Source organism: Lemur catta, chromosome 20 (assembly GCF_020740605.2).
Source record: "Lemur catta isolate mLemCat1 chromosome 20, mLemCat1.pri, whole genome shotgun sequence".
Taxonomy (NCBI): domain Eukaryota; kingdom Metazoa; phylum Chordata; class Mammalia; order Primates; family Lemuridae; genus Lemur; species Lemur catta.
This window is the reverse complement of record NC_059147.1, coordinates 34,291,317-34,311,273: the sequence shown is the minus strand read 5'-3', so window position 1 is coordinate 34,311,273 and position 19,957 is coordinate 34,291,317. Positions and strand designations below refer to the sequence as shown.

The 19,957-nt window shown below is 58.9% G+C and overlaps 1 protein-coding gene across 6 annotated transcripts in view; it reads left to right on the top strand.

Moving 5' to 3' along the window:
- Positions 1-19,957, top strand: part of ANKRD11 (ankyrin repeat domain containing 11) — a 160,468-nt gene that overhangs the window by 123,999 nt on the left and 16,512 nt on the right. For 5 of the 6 annotated variants that reach the window (XM_045533842.1, XM_045533841.1, XM_045533843.1 and 2 more), the window contains 4 exons: positions 6,852-6,990; positions 17,481-17,651; positions 17,868-18,071; positions 19,410-19,552. In XM_045533842.1, the coding sequence (XP_045389798.1) occupies positions 6,852-6,990; positions 17,481-17,651; positions 17,868-18,071; positions 19,410-19,552 (657 nt within the window). Of the gene's footprint in view, positions 1-6,851; positions 6,991-16,903; positions 17,001-17,480; positions 17,652-17,867; positions 18,072-19,409; positions 19,553-19,957 lie in introns of those variants that run through there. The other variant, XM_045533846.1, reaches the window with a different exon arrangement.

Here is a 19,957-nt window from a genome sequence, read left to right as displayed (position 1 = left end):
GGCCCCGTCTCCCACAGTACTGTCTGTACGCGGCCCGCCGAGCACACCGCTTCCCAGTTGCAGTTCAGAAGCACGAGTCAGGCTGGGCACAGTGGCTCATGCCTACAATCCCAGCATTTGGGGAGGCTCAGATGGGAGGATCGCTTAAGGCCAGGAGTTTGGGACCAGCCTGGACAACATAGTGAGACTCCATCTCTTAAAAAAAATTTAAAAATTATCTGAATGTGGTGGTGCGCACCTGTAGTCCCAGCCACTTGGTGCGCTTGAGCCCAGGAGTTTGTGGTAAGCTATGATGATGCCACTGCATTCCAGCCTGGGTGACAAAGCAGGATCTTGTCTCAAAAAAATTAAAAAACTAAACAAACAAACAAACAAACAAAGAAAACCAAACTCTAAGAACAAGAGGTTTCAGAACATTCCCTTGGCTCCAGGCCCTTGGATACAGTGGTGCGGCTCACTTACCTGAGTCATAGCTTTGGCAAATACTAGGTGACTCAGATTTTTCCTGTGTTTTCTGATTTTAATTGTTAGATGTTGGTCTGTGATCCTTTTCCAGTTAATTTGTTTTTTTGGAAACGGGGTCTCCGTCACCCAGGCTGGAGTGCAGTGGGGTGATCACAGCTCACTGAAACCTCGAACTCCTGGGCTCAAGCGATCCTCCTCCCTCAGCCTCCCGAGTAGCTGGGACCACAGGTGCACTACTGTGCTCTAGTTAATTTTTGTATATGGTGTGAGCTCAGGGTAAAGGTTTGTGTTTTGTATGTAGATGCCCAGTTGTTCTCCCATTACTATATTGGTACCAAAACCAGACAGAGACACTACAAGATAACCGCAGACCAATTGCCCTTGTAAACATAAACACATACACATTTTAAAAAGAATTTTAGCAACTTGAGTTCATCCGTGGATAATGGACACTGTACCATGACCAGGTAGGGTTTATACCAAGAATTCAAGGTTGGTTTATCGTCCAAAACTAATGAATCAGTTAGTTCGATTCATTATGTTAACAAACTACAAAAGAAAAACCATGTGACCTTATTTGATGCGGCAAAAACATCAGACAAAATCGGCACCCATTTGTTATTAAAACACCCAGCAAAATAGCAATTAAAGGGAATTTCCTCAACTTGATACAAAGTATCTATGAAAAATCTATAGCTAACATATTTAATGTGAAATACTGAACCCTTCCCACCCAAGACGGAGAACAGTCAAAAAGGTGGCTGCTGTTGGCGTCGTCGGTGTGTATTATTTTGGGATAAATTTGACCAGAGGTGTGCTTCCAGACCTACACGCTGGGAGCGGGGTGAGGGGGTGGGGTTATACACTGAAAGCGACACAACGTTGCTGAGAGAAATGAAAGGAGATCTAAGTAAACGGAGAGTGCTGTGTTCGTTGGTCAGAAAACTCCCCATGTTGTTCAGATGCCATTTCTCCCCAAGTTGTTATGTAGACTCAGTGTAAAAAATCTCTGCAGGCTTTTTTTGTACAAATCGATAAGCTGTTTCCAGAGTTCGTATAGAAATTTAAATGACCTGGAATCACCAAAACCACTTTGAAAAAGCAGAACAAAACTGGAGGACTTAAGTGATGTGATTTCAGTATTTACTGTGTATAAAGTGGCAGTAATAAGACAGCGTGTGTCTCGCTGGCACAAGGACAGGCCTACTGATGAACGGAACAGAGTAGGGTCCACAGACAGACCTCCACACACGCGGCCAGCGGAGTTTCAACAGAGATGCCCGAGGCAGCTCAGCTGGGGAAGGACAGTCTTTTCAACAGGTGGAGCTGGAAGGGCTGGATCCCACCTTCGTGCTGTGCTTAGTGGCTGCTTGGAGTTTCTCTCTCACCGCCTGCTTTTGCTGTTCGCTGTGCGTAGGTGACAGCTGACCACAGTCACGGTGGCTCGAGGGGTCACGTAGAGTGGACATGACCATTTTCACACAGTTAGCACGGCTGTCTCTCCCGTGTGCAGAGCCCCCCTCAGCCGCCTGCCTGGTCCACGTGCCACGTTGCCACCCCTGTGGTGGTTCTGCAAGCACCAAGGTCTGACCGGGTTCCTGATGCAGATCGAATTTAATGTTTCATGTAATGTTTAAGGTGTTAGCATTTAGGAAATAAGAACAATTTTTGATGCGCATGGCAATTCCTCTTTGTCTGGTGAGGAGAGCTCAGAGAACTTGAGTCCCCCTCCCGCCCCCCAAGCTGCACCGTGGGGCTCGGAGCCCAGCCCGCCCGGGGAGCCCACCCCCCACTGCCGTGTGCAGCCAGGCGAGCCCTGCTGTACCCAGGCACGCTGCCGTGTTCGCTTTGCGCTGCTGGGAGTTAGTGAAAAACAAAATCTGTGAACTCTCTTAGTGAATATAAATGCACATTGTAGCTTATATTTTATTTTAAAAAGCAGGGACAGTCACCATCAAGGTGAAAATACGTGGTGTGACCAGTGTCCTGGCAGCCACGTGGTCCTGCCTCGGCAGCAGCTTCCCTCACGCCAGGTGCCCTCTGCCCTCACCCCCTCGCACGGACGTGTGCCAGTGGAGACTGGGGCGTTGGCTGCTCAGCTCTGTGGGATTTACGGGGTTTCCTGCCAGAGCTGCTCTTCCTCCGTCACTGTGCAGCGCGTCATCGTACGGACGCTCGACAGTTGCTCACCCTGCTGCCCGTGAGCCTCTGGGTTCTTTCCAGACAGCAGTACGGTTATGAGTGTGTTATGAGTGTGTGTGTTGGGGCTTTTCCACGTGGCTGGACACGGCCGAATGGTTTGTCTGAGTGAGCGCACAGTCCTGCACCCCCGAGTCAGGCGCTCCATGTCCTTGCTGAGGCTTGATGGTGTCAGTTTAAGTTTAGTCACTTTGGCGGGTGTATGGTCGTGTCTTGTGGTTTTATTTGTGTTTCCCTGTTGTCCTCTGGCTATGACAATATCCTCCTGTGCTGTCTCCGGAAAGCTTTCAGTCTGATTCATCTGGAGTTGATTTCTGACCTCATGCCAGGAGGGCCCCGGTGTGCCTCCCTCCCTGTGGGGCCCCGGGCCACCCTCGCCGCGTGCCGTGCACGGGGCCGTAGTCCCAGGGGACGAGTTCCAGTTTCCGCTCCCTGCCCTGAACAGCCTGCACTGCTGTCCTTTCTCCAGGTTATTTTATGGCCTGAGACCTGGTTGTGTGAACTGCCTGCCTCTGTGGTTTTGCACAATTGCCTTTGCATTTCCATGTGTGTTTTAGGATAGACCAGTTGATTTCCACAAAAAGCCTGCTAGGATGTTGACTGGGTGTCTGTGAAGTGAAGCTCAGTGTGGGGGCAAGTTGCCTTGGAGGGTGGGGGTCTTGCTGGTCCACGAACATGATGTGTCCCCTGCTGCTGTCTCTGTTGTCTCCCAGTGATGTTTTATAATTGTGTGTGCAGGCGGCTTCGGCATCTTGCTAGATTTATTCTTGCATATTTGATGTCTTCTGAAATTATGTGATGTTTTTTATTCCGTTTCTTAATTGTTCATGGTATACAGCCATCAGTCCACTTTCTGTATCTAGCAAGTTGTCTGATCCACTGATTAATTTGGAGAGTCTGTACGTTCCTCTGGACGTTTTTGTGTATGCAGTCGTGTCTCCTTAAGGCCAGAACCACTTTGCCATCCCTCAGTAGGAGGAAGGAAAGGAAGACAGGGACGGAGTCCAGTCCAATTGCGGAGGAGACCTTGTGTTGCTGTGCAGGTGCTTCACGATGCGTTGGTGCTGTTGCGCTCGTAGAAGCCTCGTACGTGCTGTTGCATGTACTGGCATTTTAAAATTTATTGTGGAGTATTCCATTTATATCCCAGAATTCATTTATCCATTTTCTTTCCGTGGTTTTTTCTTTTTTTTTTTTTTAGTCAGATTCTTGCTCTGTTGTCCAGGCTGGAGTGCAGTGGTGTCATCACAGCTCACTGGAACCTCAAACTCCTGGGCTCAAGCGATCCTCCTGCCTTCGCAGCCTGAGTAGCTGGGACTACAGGCGTGTGCCACCATGCGTGGCTAATTTTTCTATTTTTAGTAGAGACGGGTTCTCACTCTTGTTCAGGCTGGTCTTGAACTCCCGAGCTCAAGCGATCTGCCCGCCTCAGCCTCCCAGAGTGCTGGGATTACAGGTGTGAGCCACCACACCTGGCCCCACTTGCCTTTTGATGAGCAATTTAGTAGTTTCATTTTTTTACTGTTATGAACAAAATTGCCATCAACATTCTTGTCCTAGTTTGTGAACATATGCATCATTTCATTAATTTCATCAAAAACTCAGAAGCAGCTGCCCAGGGGCTGTTCGCTTACACCCTCCAGCGGTGCCCGAGTTCTGGTCGCGGCAGGGCCTTGCCAGCACCTGGCCTGTCAGTCTTTCTTGTTTTAGCCACTTTGGTGGTAGTGCTGGCGTCAGTCTGTTTGCGTGTTCCTGGTGACAGACACTCACTCACATGTTACTTGTCTATTTGGATATTTTCTTTGGTAAAGTGCCCATTCAGAGCTTTTGCTCATTTAAAAAATGGTTCTTTGTTTTTCAGTCGATGTGAATATAGGCACCCTTGCCTCAATCCAAATCTTAGGGGAAACATTCAGTCTCCTGCATTTCAGTCTGTGGTCAGCGGCTGGGATTCCCTGCAGGCGTCGTATCAGCTTGGGGACGCTCCCTTTGTCCGGCGTGCTGAGAGCTCAGGAGCAGGGTGGACAGCACCCCCGGCCTTCCCTGTGGCTCCTGAAATGGCCACATAGTTGGCTCCCCTTTGTCTTCTTGATGTAAAATATGTTGATTTTTAATTTCTTGCATTCTTAAATGCTTAGTTTTTATTATTTGTATTTTTTATATATCCATGGATCAGAATTGCTTATATCTGCTCAGCATTTTTCTGTTCATGAGGTTTATTGGTTTATAATTTTGTTTTCATGGAATACCCTCATCACGTCCTGGGATTAGCACTATGGCAGCCTCGTAAAATGAGTTGGGAGTATTCCCTCTTCTCCACCCCCGCCTGTTTCTTTTCTTTTTTCCTTTTTTTTTTCTTTCTTTTTTTTTCTTTTTTGCTGAGACAGGGTCTTGCTATGTTGCCCAAGCTGGTCTCAAACTCCTGGCCTCAAGAAATCCTACTGCCTTGGCCTCCCACAGTGGTGGGATCACAGACGTGAGTCACTGCGCCCAGTGGGTATTTTGTCTTCTTTGAATGTTTGGTAAAATCCACCAAGGGGGCCCCGAGTTTTCTTGGTAGGAAGGTGTTTTGTGATAGATTGGAGTTTTTACCGATGCCTTTCATTCTTCCTTAGCGTTGGGGTGACCCAGGGTAGGTGTGCCTCCGTCACCCCCAGTGGGGGCTGCTCTCCAGGGTGGACGATCGCCAGGGCTTAGGGGAGTTGCCGCCAGATGGCAGGTGTGCCGTGTCCTGGCTCCACCGCCATCAGGGTCAGTGTCGTGCTCTCGGGCCCTGGGTCCCGGGAGGTGTGCCGGGCGGCCCCTCTCCAACACCAGGAGCCCTTAGCGCTGGCCGCATGTTCTGCCCGAGGCCTCAGGCGCTCGGGGGTGTCTCCGATTAACTGCCAGGGCTGGTACGGGCGGTGTTTGACCAGCCACGCCGGAGGCTCGTCCCAGGGGTGGGCGTGCGTCCTGGCCGGGCAGCGCCTGCGGGCAGCACGGGAGACTGCACAGTGTTTGCTGCCCGTTAGCCTGGGAAAGTCCCAGAAGGGAAGCTTGCTGGTGCGGAGGGAGCAGTGGACTCCAGGGACCGCGTCCTCCCCGCCTGAGGTGGCAGCACGGTGGGCCAGTTTGCCCAGCTGCGTGGTGCCCGTGAGGGAAAGTGCGTTCCCAGAGCCGCCGGCCGCGCTGCGCCTGGCAGTGCCGGGTGCCGGGGACTCAGCACTCCTGGCGCTGCAGCCGGGGCCCCTGCCTCTGCCACACCCGGGCTTGGGGGTGGGGCTGCTGCCCCCACCCTCCACCCCCCAGCTCCGTGTTCCGCCGTCCCCACGTCCCTGCTGTGAGCTTCGTGCCTCCCTGCATGCGCGGCAGTTCAGGAGACTGTGGAAGTCCCAGGAAACCCTGTGACCTGTGCCATCTTGCACTGGCTCCCTCCTCCTCCTTGGTCCACTCTGAGGTGGGCGTGTCCTCCATTCTGCAGATGGTGCCACTGAGGCACATGGAAGTCTGCGGCTTGCTCAAGGTCGGACTTGGGGCTGGGGTTGGAGTTGGGGCTTCTCAGTCGGTGCCCAGCCTGGGAGGGCCCCGCCAGCCGCACACCAGCGGGGACCCTCCCCCACGGCTCTCCTGCTGCTGACAGGCCACACAGTGGAGTGGGGGCCCTGGGGACTGTGGGGGCAGCATCTAGAACCGCCAGCAGACGCACAGCTGCAGAGCAGCCAGTGCCAGCGCCCCGAGGAGCCGGGCCCACCAGAGCCAGTGCTCCCAGGCCGATGCTGGCCCTTGTTCCAGGAGAGTCAGTGACGGGAAAACAGGGTTGCACATCACTCCTTTTCATTTTTATTTTTAAAGAAGGCTCAGATCTTGTTTTTCCTCGTTATTTAATCCCTCGTGTCTCTGCCTGCCCTGCGTTCTTTACGTGACCAAGAACACTGGTCAGCAGTGATTTCCCGAGAGTCCCGCAGGTGTGGGGTCGACCTGGACTCAGGGCCACCTGAGCTCCTGGTCGAAGGCCCTGTGGTCCATGGCTTCCTGGGGCCGCACACTCTCCCAGACCAGGAGCCGGGCCCTGAGCCGGGGTGGGGGCCGGTCACTGCCCACACACAAGGTTTGTTTCTGTGGGCACATGGCATGAAATCCCAGTAGATGTGAGGATTTTGAGAATTTAATTTGGGAATGATGTTTGAAAACATCACTTTCTTTTCTAGGATAAAGATAAAGTTTCTCTAACCAAGACCCCGAAGCTGGACCGCAGCGATGGCGGCAAGGAGGTGAGGGAGCGTGCCACCAAGCGGAAGCTGCCCTTCCCCGTGGGGGCCAATGGAGAGCAGAAGGACTCGGACACAGGTACCAGCCACGCCTCCGCGCTCCTCCCGCCCCTCCTGGCTCCGCACTGGGACCCATCCCTGGAGTCCTGCTGTGCACGGGCCTCTCCAGACTAGCCCTGGGCAAGGGGCAGCGAGGGCGGAAACCAGGCCCCCGGGTGCCGCAGCCTCTGCTCCTGAGGTCCAGGCCCACCGGCTGGTGCTCACAGTGGAGGCTCCTGCCGCGTCCAGCCCTGGCGGCCCTGGGTGCTCTGCTCCGTCAGTCCGCTGACAGGTGGACACGGGGGGAGACGTGGCTTTCCTCAGGGCTGCAGAGGCACAGAAATCAAACTCCATTGTCTGTAGTAAAACCAGAGGGAGCCCCGGGAGTGATGGGGAGCCGGGCAGTCTTCCCCAGTGCGGGTGTGGTCTGCAGCTGCAGGGCAGGGGTCAGTGCCCCTCGGGGTGAGAGCTGTCACGTTGGTTCTGTCTTGAGCTGCAGGGTCAGCAAGCCCGGGCTTCCCTGCCTGGCCAGCCCTCCTGCCCGTCCCAGGCCTCGCCGTCCTGCCTGCTCTGCAGCCCTGCGGGGCGGGGCGGGGCAGCAGCTCACCAGGCTGGCCACGAGCCTGCGGTGACTGAGCCGGGCCCTGGGCTCCGTCTCTGGCTGTCTCAGACTCTAGGAGTCGCTGCTGCAGGGCAGCGGCAGTGGCCACGCCCAGGATGGGGAGCCTGCGGCGGCGAGTGGGAGCACTGGGAAGCAGCAGCGCAGGAAGGGGCCTGGAAACAGGCTCCGCTGGCCACGTGTGGGAAAGTTTGGCCTTTGGAGTCCTGTGGTGGCCGCAGGCCCTTTGCTCGCCCTCCTAAGCAGGGCGCTCCCGGGTCATGCTCACAGTCCGCGGGGAGGCTGTGCTGAGTCCAGGCCAGCAGATGGGCCGGTTTTCCCAGACGGGCTGCGAAGGAGGAGGGGCAGCGTGTTTGGGTCCAGAAGGTGGCAGAGACGCTCGGCCGCGGCAGGGGCGAGCAGTTCCTCCCGGCAGCAGACAGTGCCCAGTGGGAGCAGGGGGAGGCCCAGGAGGTGGACGTGGGCTGGCCTCGGCCCCCCGAGTGGATGGGCTGCTGGGGTCCTGTGCACGCCTGGGCTTTAGGGCTGGAGAAGATCAGACCAGGCCTGAAACCCTTTTTCCTGTTGGTGCCGTGCTGATTGTGGTTGTAGAAGTGTCGCATTCGTACTTGGTTGTCAGCTTTCTGTGTAGTGGTCATGTGAGGCTGGGAGCAGACCTCTGAGATGGATGTTTCCGTGGACCCTCTGGAAGTCCGGCTGGAGAACTAATGACACGCTGTTCACGCTCAGCTCCCTGGGAGAGCCGTGCTCAGGGGTGATGTTCCCGTCACCCTGAGTGGCCCATGCGGGCTGGTGAGTGCCCACCCTGGCTGGCGGGCCAGGTTTCCTCATCGTGGTGGGAAGGGGTCCTCTTCCAGGGCCACCAGCCCAGCCAGTGCCCCGCGTGGCTCTCGTCCTCTGTGGGATCTGCAGGGTGTGCTCTGGGGCAGCGCTGAGCACGCACAGGATCGTGTTTTCCCTCCGTTTCCTTTTGCTGTGGGCTGCAGCCCTGGTGAGGGCAGGGCAGAGTCACTGTGAGGTAGGAGAGAAGGAAAGAACATTCTGAAGATAGAACTTTCCAGGCAAGAACTGTGTGTAAAAGTACATAAGAAGTGTAATGTTTGCTCTCTTAACGTTTGTCATCCTTCCGGAGCCAGTCTTGACGCATGGCTTTGTCGCGTGTCTGCTTTGCCAACGTCTCAGAACTGGATGTCGCGGTGCAGTGACCGGGTGCCCCTGAGGCCCAGCGGTGCTGGTGTCAGGGGCTCAGTTCTCCCCGGGAACCTCTTGAACCCGTGAGTGACTCTTGCAGCCACGGCCCAGTGCTGGGAGCCAGGCTGGTTCTCGCTCACCGGGGACCTGTCTGCCTCTGTCTCCGTGTCCTGTCAGCTGCACTCCTGAGCTGAGTGTTCACTGCACACGCCTGCTCTGCAGCGCTGCCGGGACTGGTGACAGACAGGAGACTCCTCTGGTCCCCTGGGGCTGCGGGAGGGTCCCCAGGGGAGAGACCCGGAGAGCTGACCTCCCTGGAGGTGGAGGTGGGGGCTTGGCCGCAGGCAGAGGGAGGCAGTCACTGGCGCTGTGGAGGGGCCCGGGCAGGTGCAGGCTGTCCCCCCAGGTGTCTGCCCCGCCAGGCCCCCTCCTGCACCTCTGCAGCACCCTCTGCGGGGAAGGTGCCGCCAGGTGCCCATCACTGAGGGGGAAGGACCAGGTGTGAGTGGGAGGCTGCGGCTGAGCCTCACTCTCTGGGACCACAGGGCTGCCCTGGGGTGGTCTCCTGCTTCCTAGACGCCGGGGAGTTGGCCCCCGTGTTCTTGCCCCAGGGAGGTGCGGCCTGTGCGGTGCTTAGTCAGGGCTGCAGGTGGCCAAGGGCCTCGCGCCATCTGCTGAGCGTCAGAGGACCCAGTCCAAGCCAGTCCACTCCGCAGTCGCACCACGCGGTGTGTGCACGGTGCGGGAGCTCCGTGACTGTCCAGGTGGACACACCTGCAGCAGGAGCAGCTCTGCACCTGCCGGAGCCCTGGGCAGGAGCAGGTTTCAGAACCCGGTTCCGTCAGGGCTGTGGGTACGGGGGGGGGGGGGCGGTGCGCAGGGGTGGCCGCTCCGTCTGGCTTCCCGCGTGGGCGAGGGCGGCACAGCCTGGAGGGAGGAGAACCCCCCACACCTCCCCTGAGCCCTCGGCCACCGGCCCGCCCGGGCCTCCTGCTTCTGTTTCTGACGTGTGTCGGCCGCCAGCCTGAGGCTGGTCTCAGTTTAGAGAAATTTATCACAGAAAATATTCATGATGAAATTGTCTGTCTGGGGTTTGCTTCAGATTATACCGTCTACTTGGTTGTATGTCTGTTACGAAAAACTTAAAGATCGTTAAGTGAATATTGTTGAGGGGGTTTAAATACTGCCTGACCTCTCCAGAGTTCCCGTGGAAGCCTCTCGCTCCGTTGTGTGTTTTCCTGGCGCTGTTCCATGAGTTTGAGTCTGTCTTCTTCCCACCGGGACCCGCAGGTGGGCTCTGCTTCCCCGGGAGGCCCCTGGGGACCCTCCGCGAGCTGCCCTCGTCAGCGCGGCATCGTGAGCTGCAAGTGGCTTACCCTCAACTCAATGTTTCTTTGGAATAAAGGAAAAAATTAAGATTTTTTTCTTTGCTTTTACCTTGTGAGTAAGACTCTGGCGTCTGTGGTGTTTATCGGGCAGTGTTGACGTGTAAACTCACACGTATTCAGTGTTGTGTGTTTGGGGACACTCACCGGTTTCCTGAAGTCACGTTCACTCCTAGTTCCTGAGCAGGGGTGGGCTATTGTGTCTCCTGCGCTGGGCCGGCCTATTCCTGGAAGGAAGGGGTGGGCTTGGCGCAGGCTGCGGCAGGACTCCCTGGAGCCCAGACACTGTGCCCTGCTTGGCACTAGAGTGGACAAGTGTGTGAAGGTGACGAGGCTTCACTTGTCCCACTCAGGCGACAGCGAGACCCTGAGCTGCTGGACCCTGGCGGGCGGAGAAATCAGAGCCTGCCGTGAGGGAAGCCCAGCCCAGGAAGGAGCCCGTGAGCCTGTGGCTGGAGGGCGCGTGACCCAGGCTGCGGCAGGTCCCCCGGGGCAGCGGCAGCCTGACGAGGGCCCCAGGGCGTGGGGTGCACAGGGCACGTGGCCACACAGCAGTGGAGGGCTGAGCACACAGGTGCTGTCTCGCCTTCTCTGCCCAGCTCCTCCCACGGACACCTGCCGAACTGTCACTTCTGTGCCGTCCCCCTCCCAGAAACCTCGGCAGACTCTTCCTCATGTTTCTTGGCTGGGCCTGGGCCCTGCCAACCCCTTACCCTGGGCCCTGCCAACCCCTGACCCCTGACCCTGGGCCCTGCCAACCCCTGACCCTGCACCACGTCAGGAGAGCCGACAGCCCTGACTGGCCGCCGAGGAGGGCGTGGGTGGGGCTGGGGGCTGGCACTGTCCTGAATGTCTGTGACAGGAGATCAGGCTCTGAAGAGACATGAAGTTCCCTGTGCAGAAGGGCCTGGATGGTGGATGGTGGAGCAGCGTGGACAGCTGTGGTGGCCGAGGCTGAGGGCGGCTGGCTGGGTCCTGGTGCGGCTCTGGGGATGACCTTCCTTAGGCAGAAGCACGTCCAAGCGAAGTAAAGAATTCCACGACTGATCTCTGGTCACACTGTTTCCCAGCAACCACCTTTCCTCCCTGGACTTGGGCACTTTCTTCTTGTGCGAAGGAAGCTTGGACGAGCAAGGGGAGGCTCCTCCTGCTCCGAGCCCTGCGTTTCCCAGGCTGTAGGAAAGGCCTCCCCGAGGGCCCCGCAGAAGCGCGCTGGGGCTGAGGGCCAGGCCCGTGCTGCCGGCGTGACATGGGCGGGCCGGGGCCACGAGACCCCCAGGTTCCGTGGTTTGCTGGGAGGACTCCCAGGACTCAGTGCAGCGTTGGCCTGACAGCGGTGGCTCGTCACAGCAGGAGGACGCAGAGCACAGTCAGCCGGGGGAAGGGGGGCGGGGTGTGGAGGACCAACCCCCAGCTCCCAGGCTGCGCCCCCCCATGGTGCCGCGGGACAAGACTCCCCGGTGCTCTGGTGCGTGCAGGGGCCCAAGGAGCCGGCCCTGCTTCACCCTGGCTTTGGATTTGGTGCGGTTTTTCATCTCTGTGCCTCTCGGCGTTGTCACGTGTGCAGCTCTGCCCTGGGAGGGCTCCGTGGTCCTGGCCTGGGAAGCGCAGTTGTGGCTCCACAGCCCTGTGCAGGTCTGCGCCATGGCTCTGTTCACGGGTTTTAGGATTCCCACGATGCTTCGGTGCGGTCAGAGTGAGGGCGAGAGGGCAGGAAACTGCGGTGCTGAGACTGGCGTCTGGGCCCCGTGGCCGCCTCACCGTCCTGTGGCCGCGACGCCAGGGACCTCGTCCGCCTCATGTGACCCTCCGCATCCTGTGGGATCAGGACCCTCGTTGCCTTGTCACCCTCAGCCTAGAGAGAGGGAGACCTGCAGGGGTCACGTGACCGGGGGCCAGTGCCACTGCCTGGCCTCTGTGACCACTCACCTGTGCCGCAGGGCACGCTAACGCGGAAGGGAGGCTGGAGCCGGCTCCACCTCCCTGCTCGGGGCGGGGACCCCAGGCCCTCCCTGCTCAGGGCGGCCCCTCTTTCTCTAAGCGCAGTGATGGTCGTCGGGAGGAGCGAGCAGAGACACACCAGCCATCGCTGGCCCGGGGACCAGGCCCCACTCGTGCGGGGTGGCGCTCACGGTGCTTTGCTTGTCAGGGGCAGCGTTCTGTATGCGTCTGTGACTCGCGTTTGGAGGGCGTCTTAAGTGGAATGTCATCGTGCTCTCGCCTGGAAACACTGGAGCATCGAGCCTGACGCTGAGGGGGAGGTGGCTGTCCCCTTTGTGACGGATGGCCTGGTCTGGTCGCCCGTCTAGCAGGCCGTCCGCGACTGAGGCGCCTTGGCCAGCAGCACTCACTGTATTTCGTGATTGGACGTCACGATTAGGCCGGGTGTTTAGTGTGGAAAGCGTGTTTTTGAGGCCAAGTGCAGCAAAGAGATGTGCCGGGGAAGCAGCACCCGTCGGGATGGCGGCGGGACCCTCCTCTATTCGGTCAGCTGTGCGGGCCGTCGGGACGCAGGCAGTGGGCCTGTCACTCAGTGTCACCATCCCAGTGCTCCCTTACAGAGTGGAGTCAAGAACAGAGCGAGGTCTTAGGGTTTTGTGGTGGGACATAGGAGTCACAGATTTTCCTATTTTGGCAACGTCGCAGACTGTGTCTTGTAAAAAAAAAAAAAAAACAAAACTGTCTTGCAGGAAAAGCTGAGAACTTAGAGATACTAAATGATTACTGTGAGCAGCATTCTTTCCCATGGGAGGCTGAGGTTCGCACACCCTCACAGGAGTCCCCGGGGCCCAGACGGGGAGCGTCTCTGCCTCGGAGCCAGGCCCGTGGCCTGCAGGGGAGGGAAGTCCTAGGCCCGGGGTGGGGGGGGGTACAGCTCTTGGGGACCCTGGGCTGTTGGGGGACACTATGTCTCAGCCAAGGCCCTTCGTGTCATCTAGCAGGTGCCAAGAAGGGATGAGGGGCTTTGAGAGGTCACCCCAGAGGCTGCTAGCCTACTAGGCCTGTCCTCTGCCAGGGCTGGCATTCGGGTCTCTCCTACTCTGTGCTGTTGGAAATGCCAGGTAGTCCCTGAGGCCCCTGACCGGAGCGAAGCGAGTCGTCTGCAGGACAGGCTGCCTGGTTTCCAGTGTCCAATCGTGGTCACAGACCACAAGGAAGAAGGTTGTCCTGAGAGGTCAGCGGGGTCAGCCCCAGGACCTCAGACGTTGGGATGGTGCCACAGTGTGAATCAGGGCAGGGTAGTAAGGAGAGAATCAAAAAAGAACTGTCAAAGAAGATTATGTAGATGTTTAAAAAGCATGAATGGAACATCTGGAAATGCAAAATATCACTAAAATTAACTCAGTGGACAGATTGTATAGTTTTGTTAGATACACTGTAAGAAAGAATCAGGAATTGAAAGTTCTCACCGAAGTGGCTTTGAAGTGGCTGCTCGGAAAAGCGGGAGGAGAGGCGGGAGGTTGGGAGGAGGTGTGGAGGGGGATGGGCACCACACCTGCCGCTCATGGAGGGCCAGAGGGCCGAGAGCCGACGCCAAAACAGAGTCTCAAGGTCTGTGAAAACCCGAGTGCTCGAGCTCAGGAGGCGAAATGAGTTAGAAACAGAAGGAAACAGTCACACACAGGGTGCTTCATCGGGAAGTCGCCTGCAGAGCACTGTCAGCTGGTCCCACGGCCCTTCCAGCCGCGTGCGGGGGCTGGAGTCGGTGCCCTGCCGGTGCCGCGGCAAGAGCTGCCCGGGCTCACGCCAGTCCAGGGGCCGCCAGAAGACGCCGTGCCTCGGGAAGCCTTTTCTGTGATGGGCGCCAGGACGGAGTGAGCTCCAACTTCCAACCCAGGTCTCTGGACAGCCCCAGCCCAGGAGTTCCGGGAGGCTCAGCCATGGCTTGGCGGGTCCTTGTTCTCTTCCACGTGCCGGCTGGTGACGAAACACTGCACAGGGCCAACCGCGGAGCCTGTGCTCAGAGACGTGCCGTGGGGACACAAGCCTTGTTTCTCAATCAGCAGGTGGGCTGTCGGGGCTCGTGTCAGCCCGACGGAAGTGCCACAGGGACATCTGCGTGTCGTCAGCGTGCCGGGAAAGCCACGTGGCCCGGGATGACAGCGCACAGAGTGGCCCAGTGCGGCTGCAGAGTCAGGGCCGGCTGTTCCCAGCCAGCGCTGTCCTCGGCCACCCCAGCCCTGGGCCCTGGCTGTGCACGGCTGTCACCCTCAGAGCCCCACGAGCAACCGCAGGGCACTTTGGGAAGGGCCTGGGGGCAGAGCCACAGCCACACCTGGTGCTGTGGCGTGGACTCCAGTGGTTCCTGGGCCTGTCAGCTTTTCAGTTTGCACCTTGGCGTGTACCGTGTGGCAAACTCACAAATCCTACTGTGCTTCCACTGGGGTAACAGAAGCAGAAATTAGCAGCATCCTGAAGGCACTTGCTGGTTGTCCCGAGTGGCAGCTCTGAGTCGCTCCCCACTCCCCTCTCCTCCCCCCGCAGGCCTGGGGCTTTCTCACTGGGCACTCAGCTCTGGGTGGGCCCCATAGCCCTCTAGGCTAAGGTACCGGCAGGTGGCAGGTGTCCCTTCTGCAGGGTCCCTTCTGTCCCACGTGGTGGTGCAGATGCCCCGAGCGGCCTGGCTGGGCCAGCGTGGACAGTGGACGTCGTCTCTGCACCTGGGGACGGGGCTGCAGTGGTGCCTTCCCCTCCCCCAGGCCCCCTCGGCAGGCGCCTCCCACCCAACAGACACGCAGCTCCGCTGGTCCCGAGTGTGGGGAGGTGCGTGGTCGGCCCTTGCAGACGCTCATAGCTGCAGGTGCCGGTTTCAGGATGGAGAAATTGGCATCCCGAGAGGTCTTAGTTCACACTGGATTCTTTTTCCGTGTCAGGACAAGTAAGATGTCCCGGTCACAGCCGTGCAGGGCTGCGGGGGCAGATGTCCCAGTCACAGCTGTGGGGGCAGAGTGCCATCCCTGCTGGGGCTCCAGCACCAGGACCCACCACCACAGGCGCGGCAGGGCCCCCGCACCTTCCTCAGCCGTCCTGGCCGCGAGGGGAAGTGAACTCAGTCCTTCTCCACCGAGGCAGTGAGTGGGCAGCAGGAGCCGTGCGTCCCTGCCCCTGAAGCCCAGGCCGTGGCGCCCACCTGGAAAGTCCCGCTCGGTCTTGCACACGCCTGACACAGCCACCCTGCGGGAGTGGGCGAGTCCTGCGTGGGGAGGAAGCGTCTGGGCAGAAGAACCCTGGTGGTTCCAGCTGCCATTCAGGGATTTGCGGGGTGGGGTCCTGTCCAGACTGGTGCACTCCTGCCCGGCCCCCTTGACCTCGAAAGCATGGCAACGTGTGCACTGGGGGGTCCGGGCACACCCAGCCCAGTCCGCCCTGGCTCTGTGTCCAGAGCGTTAGACCCCGCTGCTCTGGGTGGGGGCGGGAGGGGCAGGTCTCTTGACCTGTCTGGGCTCAGCTCGGTCAGGGTGGGCAGGGCCACACACAGGGTCCTGGCTTCCCGGGCGATTCTGGGCCTCCCTGCAGGGAGAGGGGACCTGTGGGTGCCCGTGTGGAAGCCCGTGGGGCAGTCTGAGGCCCCCTGGCACAGGGAGGCTCTGCAGCCTCACGCCCTTCCCTGGAAGGGGAGGCTCAGGCCTGCTGCTGTCCTTGTGCAGACGTTGCCGTGGACAGCGGGTCACCGGGTGCAGGGGCTGGGCTGGGGTGTGAGTAGGAGCACAGGGACGCGCACAGAGACCTGTGGAACACACACGCCACCCAGTGACAGTGGCCCAGAGGCCCTTCCGAAGTGTGGTTCGTTTGTGGAGCTTCCGTGGGCTGCTGGCCCTGAGCGGGGCTGTCTGTGGGCTCCTGGTCACCTGCAGACCTGTGGCCGAGGACAAGGCCGTTTCCCTCAGCACTGCGTTTGACAGTTTACAGGTAGATTGAGCGGCCAGCACCAACGTTCGGGTTGTTTCTGGAATTTTCTTCCTTCCTCAGATCTGTGCATCATGGGTTGCTTACAAACTAGGTGGTGGTGGCCGCTGCGGTCCTTGGGATTTTACCTGTGAGTTGTGGAGCTGGCAGAGTAGCCGGGCATTTTTTTGCCTGCAGGTTTGTCACATGAGCACAGAAATCGGCATTCTCGGCAGGGCGCAAGTGGCTCTGGCACAGGCCGCTGTGGTGGACGCGCCAGCAGGGCCAGGGCGAGCAGCGAGGGGCTGTTGTCCTGGGAGCTGGAGGCCAGTCTCTCTCTGACCAGGCCGGTGTGTGACCCGTTGAGTCCCTGTTTACAGACGTCACCCACTTCTCTAGGGCCACACGCCCGCCCAGGGAGCCGGTTAAGCCCTGAAGAGAGGGCTGCGTGAGGTGCTGGCGGGAGAGGAAGGGAACCTCCTGGGAGAACTTAAGAGACCTGCGTCTCCCGTGGCAACCCTCCTCCCCCAAGTCAGGCTCACACGCCTGCGAGTGGCGCCCCGTGACCCAGAGCACCCCCACGCCATCTTGGCCCTGCGCCCAGGCTCAGAGAGCCTGGTCCCCGGTGGCGTCACCAGGAGGGCACCTGCGAGGGCAGAGGAGGAGGCAGCGTCTGTGTGCCTGGCGAGGGTGCCGGGGTCTCTGGTCCCCCACCCTGCCTCCTCGCAGCAGCACAGCACAGGACCCCGCAGGTCGGCAGGGCACTTGGTAGCGGGTCAGACGAGCTAGGGCTTGCTTGTTACGCGGAGGCTAAGACGGAAGCGCCAGCTGTTGCATCGTATCTTGTTAGTGCTCTGTGTTGATGCCTTTAGATGCCTCCAGCTCAGTCCATGTTGTGGTACTGCAAGGCTGGTACGCTCCTCGAAGCACCATGGCATGAAATGGAGGTTCCTAGAAGCAAGAAGAAAGGTACAGTACTGACAAGTTGGCCTTGATTTATTTATGTATTTTTAAACTCTGTCTGCCATTTTATATCTGCACTGTTTGTTTGGAGGAGGGATGGGGAAGGCGGAACTTAATTAGAGACACGTGTACTTAGAGACCTGTCCTGTGTGAGCCAGGGCACTGGTGCTAAGCCGTCCCACCGCTCGTGTGTGGCACGAGGTCTGGGGAGGCTCAGGAGAGGAGCTGGAGTGAGTGAAGGTGGCCGGGGCCCAGGCTCAGCCGCCTTGCTGGGCTGTGACGCGGTGTGTCCTGACTCGGTTCCTGCCGAGAGGTGAGGGTGGGCGGCTTAACGTTCCCAGCACCGCCTGCTCTCCCGCTGGCCTTCCCTCCGCTCCGTAAGTCTGTCAGTGGATGCAGGGGCTCCGTAACGTTAGGTGAGGACCTGGGTTCCCAGGACTCGATGGCATGAAATCTCCCTCCCTCTCTCCTCCGCCCGCCTCACAGAGAAGCAGGGTCCTGAGCGGAAGAGGATTAAGAAGGAGCCGGTCACCCGCAAGGCCGGGCTGCTGTTTGGCGTGGGGCTGTCTGGGATCCGAGCTGGCTACCCGCTCTCCGAGCGCCAGCAGGTGGCTCTTCTCATGCAGATGACAGCTGAGGAGTCTGCAAACAGCCCAGGTGAGCTGGCGGGGAGGGTGGCCCCTGTGACTGCCAGGTGCTCTGCCTGGTCAGCCCTGCTGCTGTGCCTGCCCCCTGGGGGACGCCGTGGTCCCCAGGGACGCCGTGGTCCCGGGACGAGCGTCCATGCAAAGGTGGCCCCTTCACCTCCTGAAAATGGCCCCGTTCTCGAGGTTGCTACGCAGTGACACCCCCTGTCCCCTCCTTGGCCTGCAGTAGACACAACACCAAAGCACCCCTCCCAGTCTGCAGTGTGCCAGAAGGGGACGCCCAGCTCGGCCTCCAAGACCAAAGACAAGGTGAACAAGAGGAACGAGCGAGGAGAGACCCGCCTGCACCGGGCCGCCATCCGGGGGGACGCGCGGCGCATCAAGGAGCTCATCAGCGAGGGGGCGGACGTCAACGTCAAGGACTTCGCGGGTGAGTGGCCCCTGCGCCGCCAGGGCCCACAGGCCACATGGGGATGCTTGTGCGTGGCTGGGGCTGCTCGTGCCAGTGTAATGATAGATCATGCTTGTTTTTTGTTGTTTTTAAGAGAAGACTTTTATTCTCCTGTCTCAGGAGAACCCCGTTCCTGGCCCTGCAGGGTCGGCTCCTGCTGTGTGGCGGCTGCGGCTGCGTCCCCGGCAGAGGCCCCTTCCCTGACACGGGTCTGTCCAGAGGCTCGTTTGGGAGATGCAGCCAGACGATACCCCACATTTTCAGTTGCAGCCGGGCTTGCTCCCCAGATCTGACAGGGGCTAAGGGCCTGATGCGTTTTAAGGGCCCCGTGAGTTCAGGTGGTTTTTTTTTTTTGCATAAAATAACTCCCATCACACTGATGCGTCACCCACACTCCAGAGCTGTCTGTGCCCTGAACAGAAGACCAGGGAAGTGGTTTCCATATGGAATCCTTCTAGATGTTTCCCACTGCCCTGTTTACAGCTGTCTGACTCACACTAATTTAGCACCGTTTTCTATAAGGCAGTTTTCCTAAAGGAAGCTTTTGCAAAGCACTGACGGCTGCTCCATGGGCCGAGCCCTGTTCTCACGCTGGTGCCGCAGCCACACTGGCCGTGGGCTCAGCAAGAGCTGTCTCGGCCTCAGTTTCCCTGGTTTCAGGGTGGGAGGTTTTTCTTCTCTCTGTGTTGATGGACACCCAGGGATGAGGCTCTTGTTGGTCACACTGTGTGTTCACAGTTCCCTGCACTGCGGGGCTGTCACCACAGAGGCTGCTAATCTGCAGGCCACACGCAGGGACTCAGGTGCTCACAGGGGCCACAGGGAGGGGAACTGAGGCCTGCTCTGGGCCAGCACCCAGACCGTAGCCCTTGCGCCCCGGCCTCCGTCCCTGGCCGTTCGGCACACACAGCACTGCTTCAGGAGACAGCAGTGAGTTGGGCCGGGCGCGGTGGCTCACACCTGTAATCCCAGTGCCCTGGGAGGCCGAGGTGGGAGGATCGCTTGAGCTCAGGAGTTCAAGACCAGCCTGAGCCAGAGCGAGACCCTGTCTCTACTAAAAATAAAAAGAAATTCTCTGAATGACTAAAAATATACATAGAAAAAATTAGCCGGGCATGGTGGCGCATGCCTGTGTCCCAGCTACTTGGGAGGCTGAGGCAGGAGAATCGCTTGAGCCCAGGAGTTTGAGGTTGCTGTGAGCGAGGCTGACGCCACGGCACTCTAGTCTGGGCAATAGGGTGAGACTCTGTCTCAAAAAAAAAGTGGAGTGAGGTTCTGGAGGATTCAATGACGTATGTCCCAAGTGTCTGCTTCCAGGCTGGACGGCGCTGCATGAGGCGTGTAACCGGGGCTACTACGATGTCGCAAAGCAGCTGCTGGCGGCGGGCGCGGAGGTGAACACCAAGGGCCTGGACGACGACACGCCTTTGCACGATGCCGCCAACAACGGGCACTACAAGGTTGGCATCTTCCCTCGGCCCTCCCGTCTGGTCTGTGCTCTGACGTCTGGACTGTTGTGTGGCTTCGTGCTCCTCTGTCCCAGCTGCTGTGGTGTTGGGCACTGGGGGGAGGCTTTGCCTCCCTCTCCCTGAAGGCCCAGGTGTCCCTCTGCCTGCCCCGGCGTTCTCAGCCCAGGTTAGCACCTGGACGGCCTCCTGGTTCTGACAGGTACCACCTAAAGCACGTGTAAAAGGCTCGTGTCCACCGGCCACGTGGGTCTGGTTGGATTTTGGGGGGTGAACGGTGGCGCCCAAATGGAGGCAGAGCTGGGGCGGCTGCTGGGGCAGCGCGTTGCCGTGGCACCGTTAGACCTGCCGGGCAGACCCTGCGGGGTCTGGAAAGAGGTTATACCCAGAGGTGTAGCC